Source organism: Convolutriloba macropyga, chromosome 5 (genome assembly GCF_964194025.1).
Source record: "Convolutriloba macropyga chromosome 5, txConMacr16.3, whole genome shotgun sequence".
NCBI lineage: Eukaryota > Metazoa > Xenacoelomorpha > Acoela > Convolutidae > Convolutriloba > Convolutriloba macropyga.
In genome coordinates this window covers 77,546,381-77,567,214 of record NC_134472.1, presented here as the reverse complement: position 1 = coordinate 77,567,214, position 20,834 = coordinate 77,546,381, and the positions used below count along the sequence as shown (strand labels likewise).

At 35.1% G+C, this 20,834-nt stretch overlaps 1 protein-coding gene across 1 annotated transcript in view; it reads right to left on the bottom strand.

The window, feature by feature from the left end:
• The window catches only part of LOC142340508 (dynein, cytoplasmic 1, intermediate chain 2a-like), a gene marked incomplete at its 3' end in the record, with an annotated part of 131,395 nt that overhangs the window by 88,643 nt on the left and 21,918 nt on the right, over nucleotides 1-20,834 (bottom strand). The window contains exons 9-10 of the mRNA XM_075391083.1: nucleotides 17,696-17,842; nucleotides 12,788-12,901 (exon numbers count right to left, since the gene is read on the bottom strand). Coding sequence (XP_075247198.1) covers nucleotides 12,788-12,901; nucleotides 17,696-17,842 — 261 coding nt within the window. The remainder of the gene's footprint in view (nucleotides 1-12,787; nucleotides 12,902-17,695; nucleotides 17,843-20,834) is intronic.

Genomic DNA, 20,834 nt, shown 5'->3' with positions numbered 1-20,834 from the left:
ATATATTGTACTAAGACCTTTGTGTCTTCCAGCTGTCGCGATTTTAACAAATTCTTTCGAGCTTGAGATTTCTTCACAAGAATCATCGAAAATCAGCAAATACTTTGTTCCATTATTGGGTAGACTCTGAATGAACTCAAAGTCAACTCCTTGAATAAATTGAATGTTTTTAATGTTTTTGGACATTAGACCGTAAAGTGATTGATAATGTTGATAAAAATAGTAAATTTTATCAAAATCGGGTTGAAAAGTTCCAACAATTAGCCAATCATGGATAAGATGAGATTTTCCGGACCCGCTTGGTCCCACCAATGAAATAAAAATGCGTTCCTTAGTAGAGATTATTTTGTTCATAGTTTAGGAGAAGGTAAAATATAACCGACTGTACTAGATAAGATAGCAATCCAAACTGTTGTTTCTTCACAGGTTTCGGCAAGAGTTATTCTTACTATACAGCACGCTAATATTAACAGAATAACAAAAAATTGGGACAAAAAAACCACCAGAGATCTATTACAAGTCTGTCCAAAACATTTCCACGATTGTCGTTCCTGGTTATTATCATCAAAGACAAAATTACCTAAATTTAAACCGTTATCTGTATGCTCGGTCATTTATACCTTATTTTTAAGGGAAAATCAATTTTTTGAACTGGGAATGCAACTTCTCTCTGATTTCAAAAGTAGTAAAATAAAAATAATAAATTACAAAACGATCACAAATACAAATAGAAATTACAAATAGAAATTACAAATATTATACGTTATCAAAAAAATCCAGAGTCCAAGTTCCGTAAGCATAAGCTTTCTTCTCTGCACAGTGAAATGTCTTTTTGTGTCGATACGGATAATTGCTACAATCCCAGTCAGGATCCGAGTTATTGAGAAGTTTGGAAACTTTTGGACAACCAAGATCATCTAGATTCTCCACATCTTTACACAAGTAATTTGAGAGAAGATTACACTTCTCTAACCCTTTTGCAAAGTATTCTGTTGTAGGTGAACAATGTTGGTGAATGATTGATGACAACTCAGTGTATTCCAGTTTTCCATTGTTCCAATTAATCCCATGTAAATTTTTAGTGTTCCATTTTGCTTGAAAAGTAGGTTTATAGTCTTTGGGTGGGAGGAAACTGTATCCCAATACAATTCCATCCTTGAAAACACCCAACTCCTTGACAATTTTCCCTTCCAAGCACTCAATATCAAACACAACGAGAGACATTCTTTTTTCTAGGTTGAATTATTACAAAAATGATTAGCAGTCTAGCATTTTGAAAATTTGAGGATGATAAAATTTAATAAAGACACAAAAGATTAACCCAGTTAAATGTCCCAAGAAACATGAGCTTGGAAAATTTGGTAACATGTAACAGTATCCTGGTCCCTTGTTTGTAGTTGCTTTAACCGCTCCAGCAGAATCGTGTAGTATAGCATGTAATCGAAAAACTTTCAATCTAGCAAAGAAAAAATCTAAAAAGGAATTTCCATAACCAATAAGTCCTCCATGAGGAAATTTTTGGTTAATTTCCTCCAAATTTATATTCTCGTCCCAAATTTTACAGGCCGCTAAAAAACAGTTTTTGCGTTTTTCATTTTCGGGAAACATTGAAAGGATGCTTCCGTAGCAATTGAATATGTTGACAAGAATGACAATATCCATCAACTTTGCGTTCCTTCATCCATGTCAATGCAAGTTTTCTTAAACTTTTCAATATAAGATAAAAGTGTAGGGAGATGCTCTAGTAAGTTCTCGTACTCTTCTTTTTTTAATTCAATATTTGTCAGAAAACTCCACTGATATCCGTTCCAACGATGTTGTGAAATGGTAACTTGTTGTTTATCTGAACGATATATAAGACTTGTTCTGCGTAATCCGTTGTGAATAACCCACTTAAATTCTGAAATTTGGGACTCTATGTCCAAATTTTCTAATTTGGGAAAATTTTGAGCTTCAAGAACAGTATAGGAATATCTTTTAAGTTCGTAATGAAGTCTAACGTGAAAAACCTTTGACTTGTCTCTGAGACTCAAAAAAATGTTTCTTGAGCAGCCAATATCCCAACTCATTCTCAGATCAAAGATTTTTAAAATGAAAAATTTATTGTAGAGAAGACAAAGACATATTACAAAATCACACAACAATTATTATTGAAATGTACATTGTTCAATGTTAGAAAAGTCATTCAAATTTTGAATCAGTTCCTTGAACTCGTCCAAAGTGTAGCTGACATAAGTCACCTGCTTGAACTCATTGTTTTCCTTGCGACAAAAGAGCCGAATCTGCACATAAATGGAGGCTGGATTCTCCTGAACATATTGAATGAAAGTCACATATATTCGTCGATTTCGTCCTATGCTGACCTCTCTGACTTTGTGACATCGTTGCAGCACATCCTCCATACATGGGTTCTTATCAAATTGAGTCAGGTGCTCACTCAGTTCCAACTCCCCATCCAGGATATTGTTCTTGAGGAAAAAGAATTTCTTGAATTCGTAATCTCCTATTCGAAGTTGTTGGTACTTCTCAAATGTTCCAGAATTATCTTTTTTGAAGACTTGGAAAGTTGGTTCGGAATAATTTTGTCCGTTTTTAAAAATCTGGGACACAGTAAATCTCCCAAATCTTTTTGGGTTAGAACCAAAGTCTATATAAAATGGAACCGAATCAGTTCCAGTTTTAGGTTGAGAATCGGTAAACATAGACGGAGCACTCGAGTAAAACGGAGATACTTGAGAGAGAGACATTTTATCAACTTAATGTGACAGAGAGAAATTAATTGAATGATTTGACTTGCAATTTTACTTCCTCTATTGTTTCCGATCACCTTTATTTGGTAATGATGTCATTATCTTTCTTTCATTTCCAAATATGGAAAGTTCAATTGCGTCATTTTGCAAAAATTCCTTATAAGGGAACTTAGTCAGAAATTTTAAGTTGAGCAAACATTTGAACTAGAGCAGCATATTTAACTTGATGTTTAGCACGTCTGTGTTGCATTAGCGTGTGTTAGTAATAGTGTTTGAAATATTTAGAACAAGTAAAACAGCGGATTTTTCTGAGTTGCTGTCTCTTGAACTGTGTCATTTTTCAAATGAAATTTTCGCTGCGTTTGAACTGAATTGCGTTATTTCCTTATACGGTAGTTTAAAAGAATCACTCCAAAATCACTTTGATTACAGAATGGCAGCAGTTATGTGTCAAGTTTTACCTGACTTTTATAAAAAATTTTGTGAGAAATCCTTGTTCATTTGCGTATCAGTTAAGGATTATAAACCTTACTTGCTTACTAGTGAATACTCTGTTGCGTCTCACAATTACACTTTTTGTCCTCTGAAAAATTGTTCTTATCACATAATTCTCATTTCATCTTCCATTAATGAATTACTCCAAAAATTGGATGATTTATCTTTTCAATATCAGACAGTGGACTGCTTATACACCTTATATAAACATCAGTTTTTTGGTCACACAAACGAAGAAGCAGGACTTGTTTTCACCCAATTGAAGAGAGCGGTACAACATAATTCGGAAAACAAATTTGTTGAAAAACTACCCAGCGTGTCTAAGAAGAGATTGAGTAGAAAAAAGTTCAAGAGACATCTACTGAGAGCTGAGCAAAGAAATGCAAGCACACAAACATTGAGATCATCCTTCTTCGACCGAATTCAGTCTCTTAAGAACTCAAAGTATGAGAGTGAATTAATAAAAATTGTTGATTGTTTACTAGATGGTCATGGAATAATTGACAACCCCATGTTGTACTTTGAAGTTAAAAAGTAATAAAGTGTTTGTACTAAAAAGTTTTATTATTAGTGTATATTCTAAAAGTCGAAATTTGAAGTCGATTTGTTTGTTAAATGTCGAATTTTCACACAACATTTTTTGTTAAAAGTCAAAAATAGAACCTCAGATTTTTCATTAAAAATCAAAAATGTTACCAAACTGTGCGTGCAAAATGTGCACTTTTTTCTCATTTTTCTTAGTTTTACGGTATGATTTTAAGCAAAAAACATAAATTTTAATAATTTTTAAAATGACAAGTTTTGAATCTGTTCTTGCAGCTTAAAAATCGGATTTGTAACAGTAATTTTTTCTTAAAAATCGAATTTTTTCTCGACATTTTGTTAAATATCGAAAATAAATTCGACAATTTTCTTAAATATCAAAATTAAATTCGGTATTTTTCTTAATTGTCGAAAAACAAATTTTCAATAATAACCAAGTACCTAAAATATCAAGTAACCTTTCGTGTTAATCTTTTATTCTGGAAAACTATAAAAAAAATATAAAATTGAAAATGTAAATTTAATACGAAACACCCAAAAGGTATTCAGAAACTTTATTATTTTTACGAACAAATACAAAATAGTTTACAAAATTGAACATAGAAATCATTCAAAAAGAGTTTCAATAACATATTCTGGTAAGTTCTGAATTTCATTACCGAAACCTCTTTGTCGCTCAATTCTACCAGGTAGTTGAGTTGGTTGAACAGTGACTGGGGTATTAGGTACATCACTCAAAAAGATAGGGTTGTGAGCTGTTCCTTCCTCAATCGATGGGGTTGTCATCGAGGGTGTAGTTGACATGTCAGTAGATCCATAGTACTGCGCTGGATCAAAGTTTTCCAGATCGTTAAATGACGTGGTGGTACTAGTATCAATACTCAACTCGCTATGTTCTCTTCTATGAGCTCTTGAAGCTATTTGGAGAAGATTATTTTCCACCTCCGGGCCTGATACCTCACCTACATCCGGTGTAGTGAACCAACTGTTTGGAATTTGCCCTTCCTCCCAAGGAAATGTGTACTGAATATTTCCAGCTACGTAGTTGGCAGGAAAATCAGATCCATTAACGTGAGGATAGTGGTGTCCACTGACAACAGCAACTTCGTGTCCCATCGCGTGAGTTCCGAGTTGATTCTCTGTGATTGGGACCTGTCCCTGATGATATGTATCAAACTGTTGTCGCTGGTGCTCAATAATGTGCTACACAGTAATGGGTAAAGTGATCAGAGACTCATACAGTCCGTTTGATAAATCTCGAACTCCTATCCGAGCAATATCCTCAGTAAAAGAAAATGAGTACAGAAGGTTATTATTTTGAACGGTGAACTCCATTTTGGAATAAATGATAGAAGAGGTTTTTGTTAGAAAGTGATGAGAATAGATGAAAAGATTCTTGTCGAGAACGTGATAAAAGCAATCAGTGGAGAGAAAGTTATAAAGCAGCAAATTTCCTTTTTAGGAAGGGAACAGGATATATAAATTAGATTTAAACAAAAGTTAGAACTAAAGTAAGTAATTTTAAACAAAAAGAAAGTGAATGTTGGAGCTCGATAGCAGGATAAAATGTTGAGGAGTAGTTAGTATAATGTGAGAAAGTAGTGATGATGTTTTCAGAGAAGTTGGATCAAATGATAATGTCAAAATCAACAACCTCTATATATAGTGTGCTCTGTCCAATCAGACAACCGTAACCAAAGATGGAAGATTTTATGAGAAAAAGTGACGTTTAGCTTGAAATTTCTGGACGAACTGAAATTCAAATCCGAATTTGGGTAAAATTTTCTAACAAGGTAGGAAGTGAAGGATACATACAGGTTTCCGACTATGCTTTTACCTAAAATGGTCTATTTAAGTTGAAATGAAGTGACATAATTTACCAAAAAAGTCAAGCTTTGATAAATTTTTTCCAATTCGTCAAATTTCAGATCAATCTCGGAAAATGTTCCATTTTTGGAATCAAATTTCTGTATATATACGTTAGGTAAACGAATTCCGAACCTGATCAGTACTCCCACTGCATTGTAGTCGTTGTAATAATGGAAGTACAAAGCACTCTGTAGTGAAGAAGTTATTGTTATTGGTTCTGTGAGAGGAACAAAGTTTGTTTGTGAAATATTTCTGTACTGTTCCAATATATCGGGGACGGAGTTCAAAATGAACAACAATTCGTATTTGCTTACATGCAATTCTGAGGATAAATCGAAAGACTGTTTCGCAATAAACTCCTCATATTCAAATTTTTTAATAGAGAACGTTGCATACTCAAGTCCTTTACTAAATCGGATTATTCTGTTGGATTTTGTGAAAATGTCCAAAAAATTGTAAAAAAAGTATGAATCTACATCAATTTCGTCAATTTTGTATGAATCAGGTATACCTTCTTTTCTCTTGTAAATCTTCTCCAATATTTGTAAGTGGTTTTTGATCAACATGTTTCACAAATGAGTAAAATTTCACGTATTAATCTATTAAAATAAAAAAATGTTAAAAGAGAGAATGAGATAAGCAAAACGATATCATTAACTTTTACAACAAGTTTCTTAATACTAAAATTTGATTGGTTTGTAGTTTGTAATATAATTATGTTAACGTCAATTGTATATAAGTTATCTTCAATTAAAGTAGGAGTTTTCTTCTCTAATGTTTTAATATTATTGTAAAAACACATTTAGTGTTTTATCGATGAAATTACAAAATTAGTTTGTTTACAATAATATTTGTATTCTCTAAGTGAGCAAGCATCTGACAGATAGATTTTGTTAAGAATTCTGTTTTGGGATGAATAGTATTGTTTTGTAAAAAAGTAACACAAATCAGCAATATGACAAATAAATATAACTTAAGATTTCCGATTTTCCTCCAAGGAATAAGGTTACACATTTTTGATGTTTTCTGGATTTAAATACAATGTATAATGTAACACTGAGACTGCTTCGTAGGAAGTTCTTGAACTTTCGTATTGCGTAATGTTACTAAAAATAGAAATTACGTCATTTCCTTATATGGAAATAATTAGTCATAAAAGTTATTGTAACTAAAAAACCAAAAATTGTATTCATTCTCACTTTGTTATCAGATACAGTTGCTCGGCAATTTACTTAAAATTTATTCAATTTATTTTAGATCACAACAATACAATGCCTTCTCTTGATAGAAATCTACCTGTCAAATGCTGAAAGTGCGAGAAAATGGTTGTCAAGCAGCAAATGGCTCGACACAAAAAATCGTGTGATAGTGGGACTTTAAAATGTCCAAAGTGTCCACATTTCTACACAAAGAGGAAAGAGGACTTGAACTACCACCTTGCTAAGCATCACGCTCCTCAAGAAAAGAAGCTTAGTACAGTGCGCACTATATGCTTGGAGGAATTTCCAAGTTTTTATTCTCTTCAACAACATAAGAGACGGAAACACGGAACATCGACCAAAGTTGGAACCAAATCCAGCGAAAACTTGAAAGAAGTACTAGAATCGGAAGAATTGGATAGGAACAACGAACAGTTACAGCAGGAACTTAGTGCCTGTCAACACTTCTTTGACAATACTGAGATGGAGAATGGGAGACATAGAGTATTCAATTTTAAATTGTCGAGACTTGATCCCAGCGAAATTAATGAAAAACTGAAGGAAGTGTTTGAAAAGCTTAACTGTGCTGCAAAAATAAATTTATCCCTGGGATTTATTTTACGAAATGTTGACACAGACGAATACCGATACTTTTATGCTCATGAGAACAACACCTTCTTTGAGAAGTCTCATTTACTTTGTTCTAAGGGAGACTTAGTCTCACTTCAGGATAGAGTAGAGAAATTGGATTTGATTGAGACTTGTGCTCAAGAAAGGGCAAACACAAAATGGCGGTATGCACTAACTACGAATGTAACAGTTTTCTGTGCTCTTCTCAACAATATCCCAATGGGATGTTTAGATGCTGTTATACCTGAACAGTTGTTGAGAAGAAACGATGTAAATTGTCTTGTTACGAATGGATACGGAGAAACCTACAAGGACTACCTTTGCTTGTTTAGAGCTGTGGCTGTTCACTTGTATGGATCAGCTGAGCTGGAAACAAACGCAGCTAAGTTGTTCAGTGACTTTCTCCACGAGTCTGGTCATGACGCAATTAACATTAGAGGAGTGTCAATGGATCACCTTGTGTTTGTTGAAAATGCTATAAAACACATTTTCATTTATGACATTGACATTGAGGACGGGGATTTTGTAGGTGAACTTGCCAGAAGAAGTATTGAGATGTACGAGAACAACATTAATCTACTGCGCTACAACAACCACATTTGCTATGTTGATGATATCAACACGTTTTTCAAACGATTCCGCTGTCCTAATTGTGATACCTTTATTAAGCGTGCTGGTAATTTCCACCGTCACGTGAAATCTTGTAAAGATAGGATACAGCACATTTATCCGAAGAGTGTTTACACTTTGAGAGAAATTTTGTTCGATAAACTTGACGGTTTTGGAATTGGATATGAGGAAGAACAAAAACTGTTCAAAAACTTGGCTGTATTTGACTTCGAATCAATCTGCGTTCCATCTAATGAACTAAAAGATACCAATACAACTACTGGGATAGGAAAACATGAACCAATATCTGTGTCAATTTCCTCAAATTTATTACAAGAACCTATTTTCCTTTGCAACAGAGACCCCAAGACACTGATTGTATCTTTTGTTGAAGCATTAGAAGAACTAGCTAGCAGAAGTAAAGCAGAAATGTTGCAAAAATTTTCCTCAATTGAAAATGCAATTAAAAACAGAGTAAGTTCTATTTTCGAGAAGCTAAATGGAAGGAAAGATGAGAGTACTCCAATGTTTGAATTTCAATATATCGAAGAAGAAGAAATTGATATGTCGACTCAATTCCTCCAAATTCAGAAAAATCAACTTCTCGAACTACAACAACATTTTGAACGTTATGTCAGCATTTTACCTGTATTTGGATTCAACAGCGGGAAATATGATCTGAATCTTATCAAGTCTTATTTACTACCCTACCTCATTCACGAGCGCGATATTCAACCAACGGTTATTAAAAAAGCTAATCATTTTGTATCCTTTAAATTTGGCGATGTTCAGTTTCTCGATATTCTAAACTTTCTTGGTGGAGCAACATCACTAGATTCGTTCCTCAAAGCTTACAAGACAAATGAGACCAAAGGGTTTTTCCCTTATGAATGGTTCGACTCACCAAACAAATTGGATGTAACTTTCCTACCCCCTTACGAATGTTTCTTTAGTAAGTTGAGAGATCACAATCCCTTGGAAAAAGAATTTACGGATTTCACAAAACTGTTGAATAGTGGACTTTCCCAACAGGAAGCTCTGAAAAAACTTAGGTTGAAGGTAGTGCCCCCCTCGGGATTCGACAACTACAATTACCTGGAAAGTGTGTGGGAGCACGAACAAATGACAACTTTTCAAGACTTTGTCAGGTGGTATAATAACAAAGATGTTGTCCCGACACTAGAAGCGATGCAGAAAATGATGGAATTCTATCATAACAAAGGGATTGATATGTTAAAACTGGGTTGCACACTACCTAATTTAGCAAATATTTGTCTACACAAATCAACTAATAGTAAATTCTATCCTTTCGTTGAAGCAGACAAAGATTTACATGATAAAATACGCGAAGATATGACCGGTGGTCCCTCTATTGTGTTTACTAGAAAAGCAATTGTGGATCAAACCTACATTCGAAACACAGAAAACATTTGCAAATCAATTGTGGGTATAGACGCCAGTCAACTTTACCCCTTCTCAATGTGTCAAGAAATGCCCACTGGGCTTTACACTAGATGGGAGTTTGATTCAGACTCTCAGAAGTTTAAAGCTAGACAAAATTGAGGAAATTTGAGAACATGGTTATGTCGTACCTACAATCTCAACGTCCTAACTGCACTATTGAAAGCTACTACACAACTGGAACTCAGAAAAAGATTGATTGTTTTAATGTAGACGGATTTTGTGCTCACTGTAAAACTATTTTTGAAGCAATGGGTTGTTACTTTCACTTTTGTGCATGTCAGGAAGCAAGAGCAAGCATGTCAGAGGAAGAGACTCAGAAAGGATTAAAGAAACGGGAATACGATGAACTAAGACGAGACTATTTGCGAAACAAAGGATATAAAGTTGTTGAGATATGGGAATGTAACTGGTGGGAAACTGTCAAAGGTGATGAATCTGTAAAAATTCACGTGAGAAACAATTTCCCATTCAAGCTACCTCTGACTCAAGAATCTCTACTTACAAAGATAAGAGAAGACAAACTATTTGGTTATGTTCAGTGTGATCTCGAAGTTCCAGATGGGTTGAAATACAAATTCTCGAACTTTCCACCAATCTTTAAAAACTATAATGTTAGTCGAGCAGATATTGGTGATTATATGAGGGATTATGCAATTGATAACGATTTACTCAAGCAACCGCAACGCATGTTAATTTCAAGCTTCAAGTTGGAGAATGGAACAGTCATAACACCATTACTCAATTTTTACCTTAGTCTTGGGCTAAAATGCACCAAAATTTATCGCTTCGTTCAGTACACACCCAAAAAATGCTTCAACAATTTTGTCCAATCGGTTGTTGATGCTAGAAGAGTTGGAGATGAAAATCCTGAATCAAGCGTTGTAGCAGAAACAATGAAATTGTTAGGGAATAGTTCCTATGGTTACCAAATCATGGACAGAAGCAGACATACAGAGACGAAATACTTGAACGATGAAAAGACACACAAAGCTATCAACGGGAAATTGTTTAAGAGACTTAACAGTGTGTCAAAAGAACTATACGAAGTTGAACTTGTAAAATCAAAAATTGAGCACCGTGAACCGATAATAGTCGGCTTTTTTATACTTCAGTACGCAAAATTACGTATGTTGGAGCTTTATTACAATTTTTTTGATAAATTTTGCGATGTCGACACGTTCGAAGAGTTAGAAATGGACACTGACTCCTTATACTTAGCTCTAGCGCACGATAATTTGTACGATTGCATTCGTCCATCTAAAAAAGCAGATTGGGAAACTCTGAGGGAACACGATTGTGATGATTCTTTCAAAGCTGATGCTGTACAAAATTTCTTCCCTAGAACTTGTTGTGATAAACATAAAAAGTACGATAAGCGTGAACCAGGTCTGTTCAAGGAAGAATTTAGATGTACTGAAATGATTTGTCTCTGTAGCAAAACATATTGTTGCTACGATGCCAAATCGGATAAGTACAAATTCAGCAGCAAAGGACTGAACAAACGAACATTGCAAGAGACCGGAGATGGACCATTGGAAAAATATCGGCTAGTGATGGAAGAAATCATCAATTTAACATCTACAAATAGAGGATTTCGGACAATCAACCACTGCGTCGCTACCTATGAACAAACAAAGAAAGGACTCTCATATTTTTATCCTAAACGAAAAGTGTTATCTGATGGAATTCATACTGTACCACTGAACTTGTAATTTATTGAATCAATTTTTGTATTGTGAGCGCTCTCTGTTGTGTTTAAAATTACTTATAATGTACTTGATTAATACTGTGTCTGTCTTTTTGTACCTTCATAATTCATTCTTTTAAAAATTTTCAATTTTCTCATTTTTAGTGGATATAACTGACCTTAATACATTGCGGCGGCTATACCTTATCTTAATACATTGCGGCGGCTATACCTAATCTTAATACATTGCGGCGGCTATACCTAATCTTAATACATTGCGGCGGCTATACCTAATCTTAATACATTGCGGCGGCTATACCTAATCTTAATACATTGCGGCGGCTATACCTAATCTTAATACATTGCGGCGGCTATACCTAATCTTAATACATTGCTGTGGTTAAACCAAAAAATGTTGAAGTTTACTGCGAGGGAAATTGTCCGTTAATGCGCGCTGCCTGTACAATTCCCCGCCTGTACGTACGCGCTGACTGTACAATTCCCTGCGCGCTGCATGTATAATTCCCCGCCTGTACGTACGCGCTGACTGTGCAATTCCCTGCGCGCTGCATGTATAATTCCCTGCTAATCCCTAAATGACCTCTAAAATCACGTGAGAAGTGGCTCCGAAAAATCACCCTGATCTGCTCCCACCTTACTACTCACCCCCTGGAACACCCCTAGATTTATCCCCAATCTTAATACATTGCGGAGGATATTCCTAATCTTAATACGTGGCGGCCGCTATAACTAATCTTAATACGTGGCGGCCGCTATTACTAATCTTAATACGTGGCGGCCGCTATTACTAATCTTAATACGTGGCGGCCGCTATTACTAATCTTAAAACATGTACGCCGCCTATACCCTATCTTAATACATTAGTGTAGACCCTCTCTCAAAAATTACTCCTATACCCTATCTTAATACATGGGGTCTACACCCCCCCCCCCCCCCGGGGAGACTTGCTCACCCTATTACTACTAACGAAAGAAATCAAAGTAAAATTGCCGCACGTGAATATAAAAATCGCAAACGAGAAAACAAATGTTCGTTCAGATACAGTGTTTCGCCCATTAGCTTTTTTCCACTTCCCGAGAAAAGATATCTTCCCGTAGAGATAAACCAATTTCCAGTAGAGACTTTTGAACAAATATCCTTGATAAAATTTCGTCATAATATATTTTAGCAAGATAACTCCGTCGTATTAAACGCTTAGCAAATTCTCAACTAAAACAGTTCAGAACCAGACAGAATTTTAATCAAAACAAGCTTTAACATGAATTCATCTGTATAATATTTCTCATCAGCACGAAAAAATTCCCTTTAAAAGTAAGACGAGAGTTAAAACCATTTTTATATTCAAGAAGAAAACAGAAACTGATGTTTGAAAATATTATGACAGATTTATGATTTGTTGATTTATTTCATTTTGTTACAAATCCTTTAAATTTATTTGGTTGATAAACTCAATTTACTCAGTTGAAAATTGCTCTGAGCATCAGAAAAGAATTTCTTACTGTCAGAAAACTTCTCGTTACCTGTGGCTCTGAGAGCATGTCCAGACTCCACGAGCACAGCTTGCCATCAGATGAGATTGTGATGAGGTTGTGGGCATTCTCAGTTCCCACCACCTCCGTGCAGAACACAGGGTGCTGAAAAACAACACAATTGCTGTGTTACCATTTAAACTCTTGTTGGTGCCTGATGAGTCAGTAAAAGATTAATTCGATGTTCTACATTAGTTTTACACGCAAATCATACAAAACTAAATCATTTTGTTGGCAAAAAAAAAACAATTTTCATAGCATAACGGGGTTGATCAAAAATGTGCTCGGCGTATTATCTTTTTCAAAACGCTTCTTAAACTCGAAGGCACACAACCAACAGTCCTCGTCCCATTCAATTCACAATTTCTTGCAAGGAAACTCTCGCAGACTCAATTTCTCGCACGCAGATATAGGGGTAGTGTAGTTCTTATACTTGAGAAAATATTAGCAAATGGTAAATTAGATGCTAAAAATTCCGAAAATTGGTATCGGATCTTTTCTTTATTAAGTAGCCAACGAACTTTTATTTGTCAAATGGCGAGACATTTTAGGCTAAAAAAGCGCTATAACTTCACAAGTTATCTATTCACCAGTAAAAAATAATCAGAACACGGGGCTACAATTTGAGCGAAAAGAGGCAAACACCTCTAGAAAGCCCTCACTCATTGACCAATAATTCAAGCACCTACTACAGCGTTTCTGTGTGAAACGCTGAATTGTAAAGAAACAAGGAGGCTCGCTAATGTGCGTTCGCACATGATGTTCCGACCCGAGCTGATCTACATTTTTGCCTTAATTGTAAACCAAATGAAGAGATAACAAAAATAGACATTTGAGTTAAAAACATCGGTTCAAAACCTAACTACCAATTGAAATACATAATGCCAGACCTCATTACAGCGCTCGCGAGATCTGTAATTACAAAAACTAAGAGAATAAACAAACAGCAAGATAAGCAAAAAAAAATTTCACGGCAAAAACTAAATACCTAAATTTAAAAGCACCTAGTAACAACGCCAAAAATTAACCGGAAAAAACCTTAACTACACACATTCATTTTTCCCAACTATACAGCAGATGGAATTTTTCCTTAATGAGACTAGGTAATAAATCGACAAAAGAAGAAATAATGAGGCGAAGGCGAAATTCAGAAAGCAATAAACAATTTGTAAACCAAATAATTTCTAAGTCTTAAAAAACATTGGTTTTTAACAATGAAAAATTTAATAAAAATTTATTATGAAACCAATACGGCCTGTTTTTGGTTAGACTAAGCCATAGGAACAGACTAAAGATGCAGAAAAACTCAAAAAATTACAATTTGCGAAAACAAAAATTATTGAAGCCAACAAAATCATTAGCTATTACCCGAAGACTATGTATTTTGTACGAATTACTAATTACTAATTCAGCTCAAGCTAGACTGAATGATTATTTAACTTCATTTGGGCAAATTTGAAAGTCAATTGGATTTGTTATTCCGCGAATGTGCTATAAGAAGAAAAAAACACAAATACAGTGCTCACAAAAAGTTTTGAAACACAAGGAATGGGAACGGACTTCTCAATGATGAGAAAAAGATACAAGTTGACGATAAGAACATCATAAACTAAAATGTTTAAAAAATCTTTGGAAATGTCTATTATAAACTTTAAGACTATTCACTTTAAACTGACTGCTTTGGTTAACACTGCTCACATAATACTCCATTACAGGGTTATGCGACCGTTCAGCAATTTACGGCTACCTAAAAAAACAGGCAAAAACCGCAAATTCAAAAAAAAGTTGAGCGAGAAAAAGTGGCGAAGACATTAAAAAACTTTCAAGTAAAATTTATCTATTTCCAACTAATTTTTTAACAGCAATGAGATTCTTCTTTTTTTAACAACATGACTTCAAGAAATCAACAATTATGAACAAATACATTTAAACCACGAAACTTTTGAGAAAATCAATGGTATCAACGCCATTAAATTCAATAGCTTTCAATGGAAGCCAATAAATTCGCTAAATTCACAATGATGTCTGTCATTCACAAGTCATCCATAACTCATTATAATAAAAGATTGACTGAGAACAACAACAAATAAAGGCAAAAACCAAAAATTCAGTAGAGAAGTGCGAGAAGAAAGTGTCGCAGCCCTTTAAACCATAACCTTTTAATAGAAAACTTTATCTATGATCCATTGACCGCCTTCCCTAAGCCAACGGCAGCTATCAATATTAGGATAACATGAAAAGATTTCAACAGGAACCAATAATACGAAGAGATCCAGATCAAAAAAATTTTGAAACCTTGTGGCATCGAAGTCATAAAACCAATAGTTAGAAGATGAAACCGCTAACCATTTTAAATATGGTGGCAGTAGAAAATAAGGGGATCTCGTCATTACAGACACTGAATCACAGTTCGCAAACAACTTAAAGATCGGTTAATGTTCAAAAAATTTTTTCGAAAAATTAATTTCAAAGACTTAACAGCCATTAAATTTAATAGCATTCAACGGAAGTCAAGAAATACGCTCAGTTGTTTCTCAATGGGAGGCGAAGTATATTTTTCATTCATAGGTAATCAATGAGACATCACAATAAGACTACTGACTATGAAAACAACATCCAATACAGGCAAAAACAAAAAAATCAGTAGAAAAGTTGAGGAGAAAGTGTCGAAGCCAGTTAAACCATAATTTTTTATCTGAAAAATTTATGTTTAATCCGTTGAACGTTATCACTTAGCCAGTTGGAGCTATCGATATAAAGATAATGTGATAAGATTTCAGCGGGAACCAAAATTACAAAAATATCTATCCAAAAGTTTTAAATTTTTTTTCAAATCTTGTGGCATCGAAGTCATAAAACCAATGGTTAGAAGATAAAACTGCTAATCTGATTAGTTTGGTTGCAGCAGAAAGGGAGGGGGTCCTGTCATTACTGATACTGACTTACAGTTCAGAAAAACAAGTTTAAGATCGGTAATTGTTCATAAAAAATTTTTCGAAAAATTAATTTTTGAAGTCTTAACAGCCATAAGCTGTCAACTCAGAGCACTAGATAGGATCACTTAAGGCTCATTGCCAAACCTATTGAACTTTCAGTCAACACGAGTGTGCCATGGGACTCCAAAAAAAGTAAAACGTCAAAAAGTACATCAAAATTTTATTAAAAATTACAAAAACTCGGAGTCAAATTAAAAAAAAACATGAGCGATTTCTTGAAAATGAGTCTTCTGTTCTCTGGGCTTCATTTGACTGTAAATGAAATTTGTCATTAACGGAACCTCGATTTGAAAAGTGACTAGTCTCTAGGTGACTTAAAAAGAAACGAAAAAAGAAAGTTTTCTAAAAAAAAACAGCTCTCAAATAGAATTTGGTTTTTTACAGTAAACTTCCCTATGAGACCAGAACTAGTCTTTTTAGTGTAGAAAAATTACACTAAAAGTGAACAATCATGCCAAATATCCCGTGTTCACACAAAACTTCAATCCTCGATAACTCCTCAAAAAATACGAACTTGAAAAAAAAAACTTTTTAATTTCGAATTCTACGCTGGGCGAGCTTTTTAATGATACCACTTACATTTCTCTGCGATGAATATATCGATCGGCCAAAATTGTCTGAACAAAAAAATCCATTTGAGTATATAGTTCCTCCCCCCACAAGTGGGGTCGGAACAATTATTATTCGCAAGTAGTCAAGAACTAATCTACGGGTCTCAATGCAAAAATTGCTGATATTTGAAGTCAGAAAAAGTTAGAAGATATTTATAAAGTTGAACAATTTCCCCAAAACACAAAGTAATTGACGCAATTTCAGCGTAAATAGTTAAAATGAGGGAAAAGTTGGCAGACTTTTTCTGAAGTGCTTTTGTTTCAATTTTACTAGTCCATGGGTTGATCAAAACATTTTGTAATCCTTCACGATGCAAATTGAAAATTGAAAAATAAAAATTTGCATTCTTTGCATTCCGTTAAACGCGTCCAGTAGTTTTCCAAAAAGAATCACAATCTAAGGGCAACAGTTATTTACAGTTTACGAAATTTGCCTGAGAATTGCTCTCAAATTCTCCCTCATAATGAAAAGGTGGGATAAGTTAGTTGTTTAAGGTCTTAACAAGGTGAAGACGCCTTATAGCCTAGGAATTATTGTCCTCTCAGAGACTTCAAACGGTGTTACGTGAACTGTGAACATAAAGACATGATTGCTACAATGGACTGTTGGGAAGGATTGAGATATCTTATTACATCGAAGAAACGCGGAGGATCAAATCAAGAGACAAATAGACATCACTGTCCTTTCATTGAGATGCAGCTTCAATCGCCAGCGCACAGCTGTTATTCGCATGAACTAACCACATTGCTGCTTTACTCAACTCAAAAATTGATAATCACCAAGGACATGAAATGATTGGTCGATAATAAATAACAGGAAACATCAACAGTAGAATCACTTTTCTAAATCACGTACCGAATGCTAAAATATCAGAATGAAGTAAGAACCGAATGTTTCCATGGGATCCGAAAGGTTGGTTATGTATGGTAACTACAAGTGCTCTTTTATCATAGTTAGTCAAAAAATTATCCACTAACTCACGCAATCAAGACAGTTAATTAATCTTGCCCGAAAACAACGTAGAAAGCAATAGCAAGGAGAAGCATTTCCAATTGATTTTTTAACCCTTAAACAAAAATAAAAGTCCCAATACCCAAGAAAAGCTGCCGATGAGGTTAAACAATTCCATTGGACTTATTGTTGGTCGAATTTTGAGCACGACAGCTGTTTACCATTATAACCTCGCTAGCTACAACAATCTATAGTCATGCCAATTACCATAAAATTAGAATTATTATGATGTTATTTTACTGGTGGGATTATTTTAGGGATGTAGCCTGGCATGACTAACAGTATGTCCCTGTGTGGGCAAAGCAGTTCTCTGTACAGGACTTCGCTTGTTGTTCCTGCTGTCCCAAATGACAACTCGTCCACTGTAAGTACCACCAACTATCAGATTCTGGTGGAACTTGGCGAATACAGCATTCACCACAGATGTCTGCAAACATGAAACATTTGGGAAAAATGATACTTTCCTTTCGTTTAACCCAAGGAGTTTCTACCATTAACACACTCAGACAAACATCGAGAAACATCAGTCTTCGTTACAAAGAAGTCGTTTCTTGACTTTGAAAAGATTTAGCGTAATCTGAAAAAGATTTTGAGACGTTTTAGCGAAGTCTGAAAAAGAATTTGAAGGCATCATTAATTCCTTTTAAGATAAAATCACTCAAATCGATTCAAATGCAATTCAACATCTCACTCAGAACTCTCACTTGAAAAGAAAGTAATAAATTACAAAAAAATGAGCACAAGAGCTGTGAGGACCAAAAAAAAGTAAAAATTGCGATTTTAATACCTGCTGCAAGTACCACCATCTTATGTCTCGGAGAAAATAACAACTCAACAGTGATCAAAATATACCTGGAAGATTGCCGGAATATAGCGGCAATTAGTTCCCATGACCCGATTGGGATTGAAAGAAACACAACCGACTAACGTCGGGCGAATTGCTCTCAAACGACCGGCGAGCGGTTAGCTTCGTCAGTAGCTAGCCACGGTTTAGTGAGGATAGCTTTAAATTAATTGAAGGGGCTAAGGTGAGAGCAGTGGGCGTGCACCGCAGCGGGCGTGCAAAAGTGGATTGGGCGGACTGATGTGGGGGCGGTGAATGAGGATTGGGGGGACTGGTGGGGTGTGGAATCAATTTCTAAGAACCGCCCTTCACACCATAAGTATAAGTCTCCAAAACAGATTCTGTTAATTGCATACTTGAAGACTAGTGGGCTGAACGGCTCTAAAAGAACTTAATGCAAACGGGGCGCTACCTCTTTATCCCGTTTTTGAAGACGAAAGTCAAATGGGTCTAAGACAAAAAATCGGCCAAGAAAAAAATTGCATACAAGAGACTTACAGGAGACGATGATTATCATTGCTACGATTTGCGTTTGAGATCAATCAACAATGATTTCCTAAAAACTGCCTGTTAAGTCATTTATGATAAAAACATTTCTGCTATAACTCATTGTTAATGAGGATCAGAGATGATGACATTACGCCGCATAACAGCAGCTGAAGTTCGGCATCAACAAAGAGAGAGAGAGAGAGAGAGAGAGAGAGAGAGAGAGAAAGAGAGAGAGAGAAAGAGAGAGAGATAAAAAGTGAACGGGAAAGAACGAAAGAAACTCAGAAAAGGACAAATATTGAAAAATTTTTGGAAACAATAGAAAATTAACAAAATCATGCTAAAATTCAAGATATTATTATTTTAGAAACCACTTCAATGTCTCAAGATACTATCCAGTATCTCTGTTTCCAGCCCGAAACATTTTCAATGGCTCAATGATCCATTCACCTGGAACATAAAAATTTTCCAAAAATTTGAAAATGTAAAAATTTATCCCAAAAATTAATAAAACTGGAGTCATAGAAATATTGATCAGCGACCTATTAATTCTGCAAATTATGCAGCAGCTTATTATCAAACCCTGATGCCGGAAAAAAAGACGAGAAAAAATTGCAAATATTTTAAAAATGTTTGAATTTGTGATAAAAAAATCTTGAAAAACATTCCATTACATCTCTAAATTATGCGCTAAAATATTATCAAACCCTAGAGGAAGTTCCGTGGCTTTTGAGACTAGAGAAACCTAAAAAAATGACAAAACTTAAAAAATTGCAAATTTAATTAAATTAATAAAACTTGTGATATTAAAACGTTGAAAATTAATCCATGACCAACAAAAATTTTCCAGTAGCTTATTATCAAACCCTAGCGGAGTTTTTCTGACTCTTGAGGCTCAAAAAAACCAGAACAAAGACCATAAATGTCAAAAAATTGGGAATAGCACAAAATGCCAAAAAAGCTGAAACTCAATATGTTTAAATTTTGCATTTACATTGCAAGATTTAAACATCCTGACATTCCATTACACCTAGGAAGTATACAGTACCCTATTGTCAAACCCTAAAAGAGGCTCCTTGGCTCTTGAGGCTGAAAAGACCTAAAAAACGAAAAAAAAATTCAAAAAACCTTGAAAAAAATCCAAAAAATTGCTAAAATTTGTGACATTAATAAGTTGAAAAACTATTCCATGGCCAATAAAAAATTGTCAGTAACTTATAACCAAACCTCTTATGATGTTTTTGGCCCTTAGTTTAGAAAACCTTGAATAAGGAAACATTATTGTCAAAAAATTTGAAGAAATTGCACATTTGTAAAAAGTCTAAAATTCACAATGAAACCGTTGTTGAAACCATTCCATTACCACAAGAAACTATGCAGTAACCTATTATAAAAACCTAGAGGAGGTTCCTTGACAACTGGGTCTCATAAAAATCAAAACGGTCAAAAGAATTGAAAAAAACTGCAAAATCGTATAAATTTGCTTGCTTTTAACGATCGGTTGTTCGTCAGTAGCTAGAAACGGGGGGGGGGGGGTTGGGGCAAGTGGGATGGGAGTGGGGGTAACAGCGCGCGGGGGGTGGGGGCAATAGTGGGGGTGGGTTCAGCAGTGGAGGGGCCTTCAACCTCAAACAACCGCCCATCACACCATAAGTAAAAGTCTCCAAAACAGTTTGAGCTGAAGGGCTGGAAGAGCGCTTGAGGCCCGGAGGGCGCTTCCTGTTGATCCCGTTTTTGAGAACGAAAAGTCAGAAGCGTCCGACGAAAAATCGGTTCAGCGAAAAATCGCACAAAGACCGACAGGACTAATATAAATGCTACAAACTTCGTTTGAGAGCAATTAATAAACATAAACCGACAAATGTTGGAAGAATTGCTCTTGAACGACAGGCGAGGCAATTTAATTCAGGGGCTGTAGCCTAGATCAATTTTTCTTTATGGGTGCAAAAAACCTGTTCCCCTCCGGGACTCGAACCACTGACCTCCCGATCCCCAGCCACAATCATTAACAACTGCGCTACAGATCACTAATCTCTCCTATTCTGCAACCGATTTTATATTAGCTTTATTTCGGAGCAATAGCGAC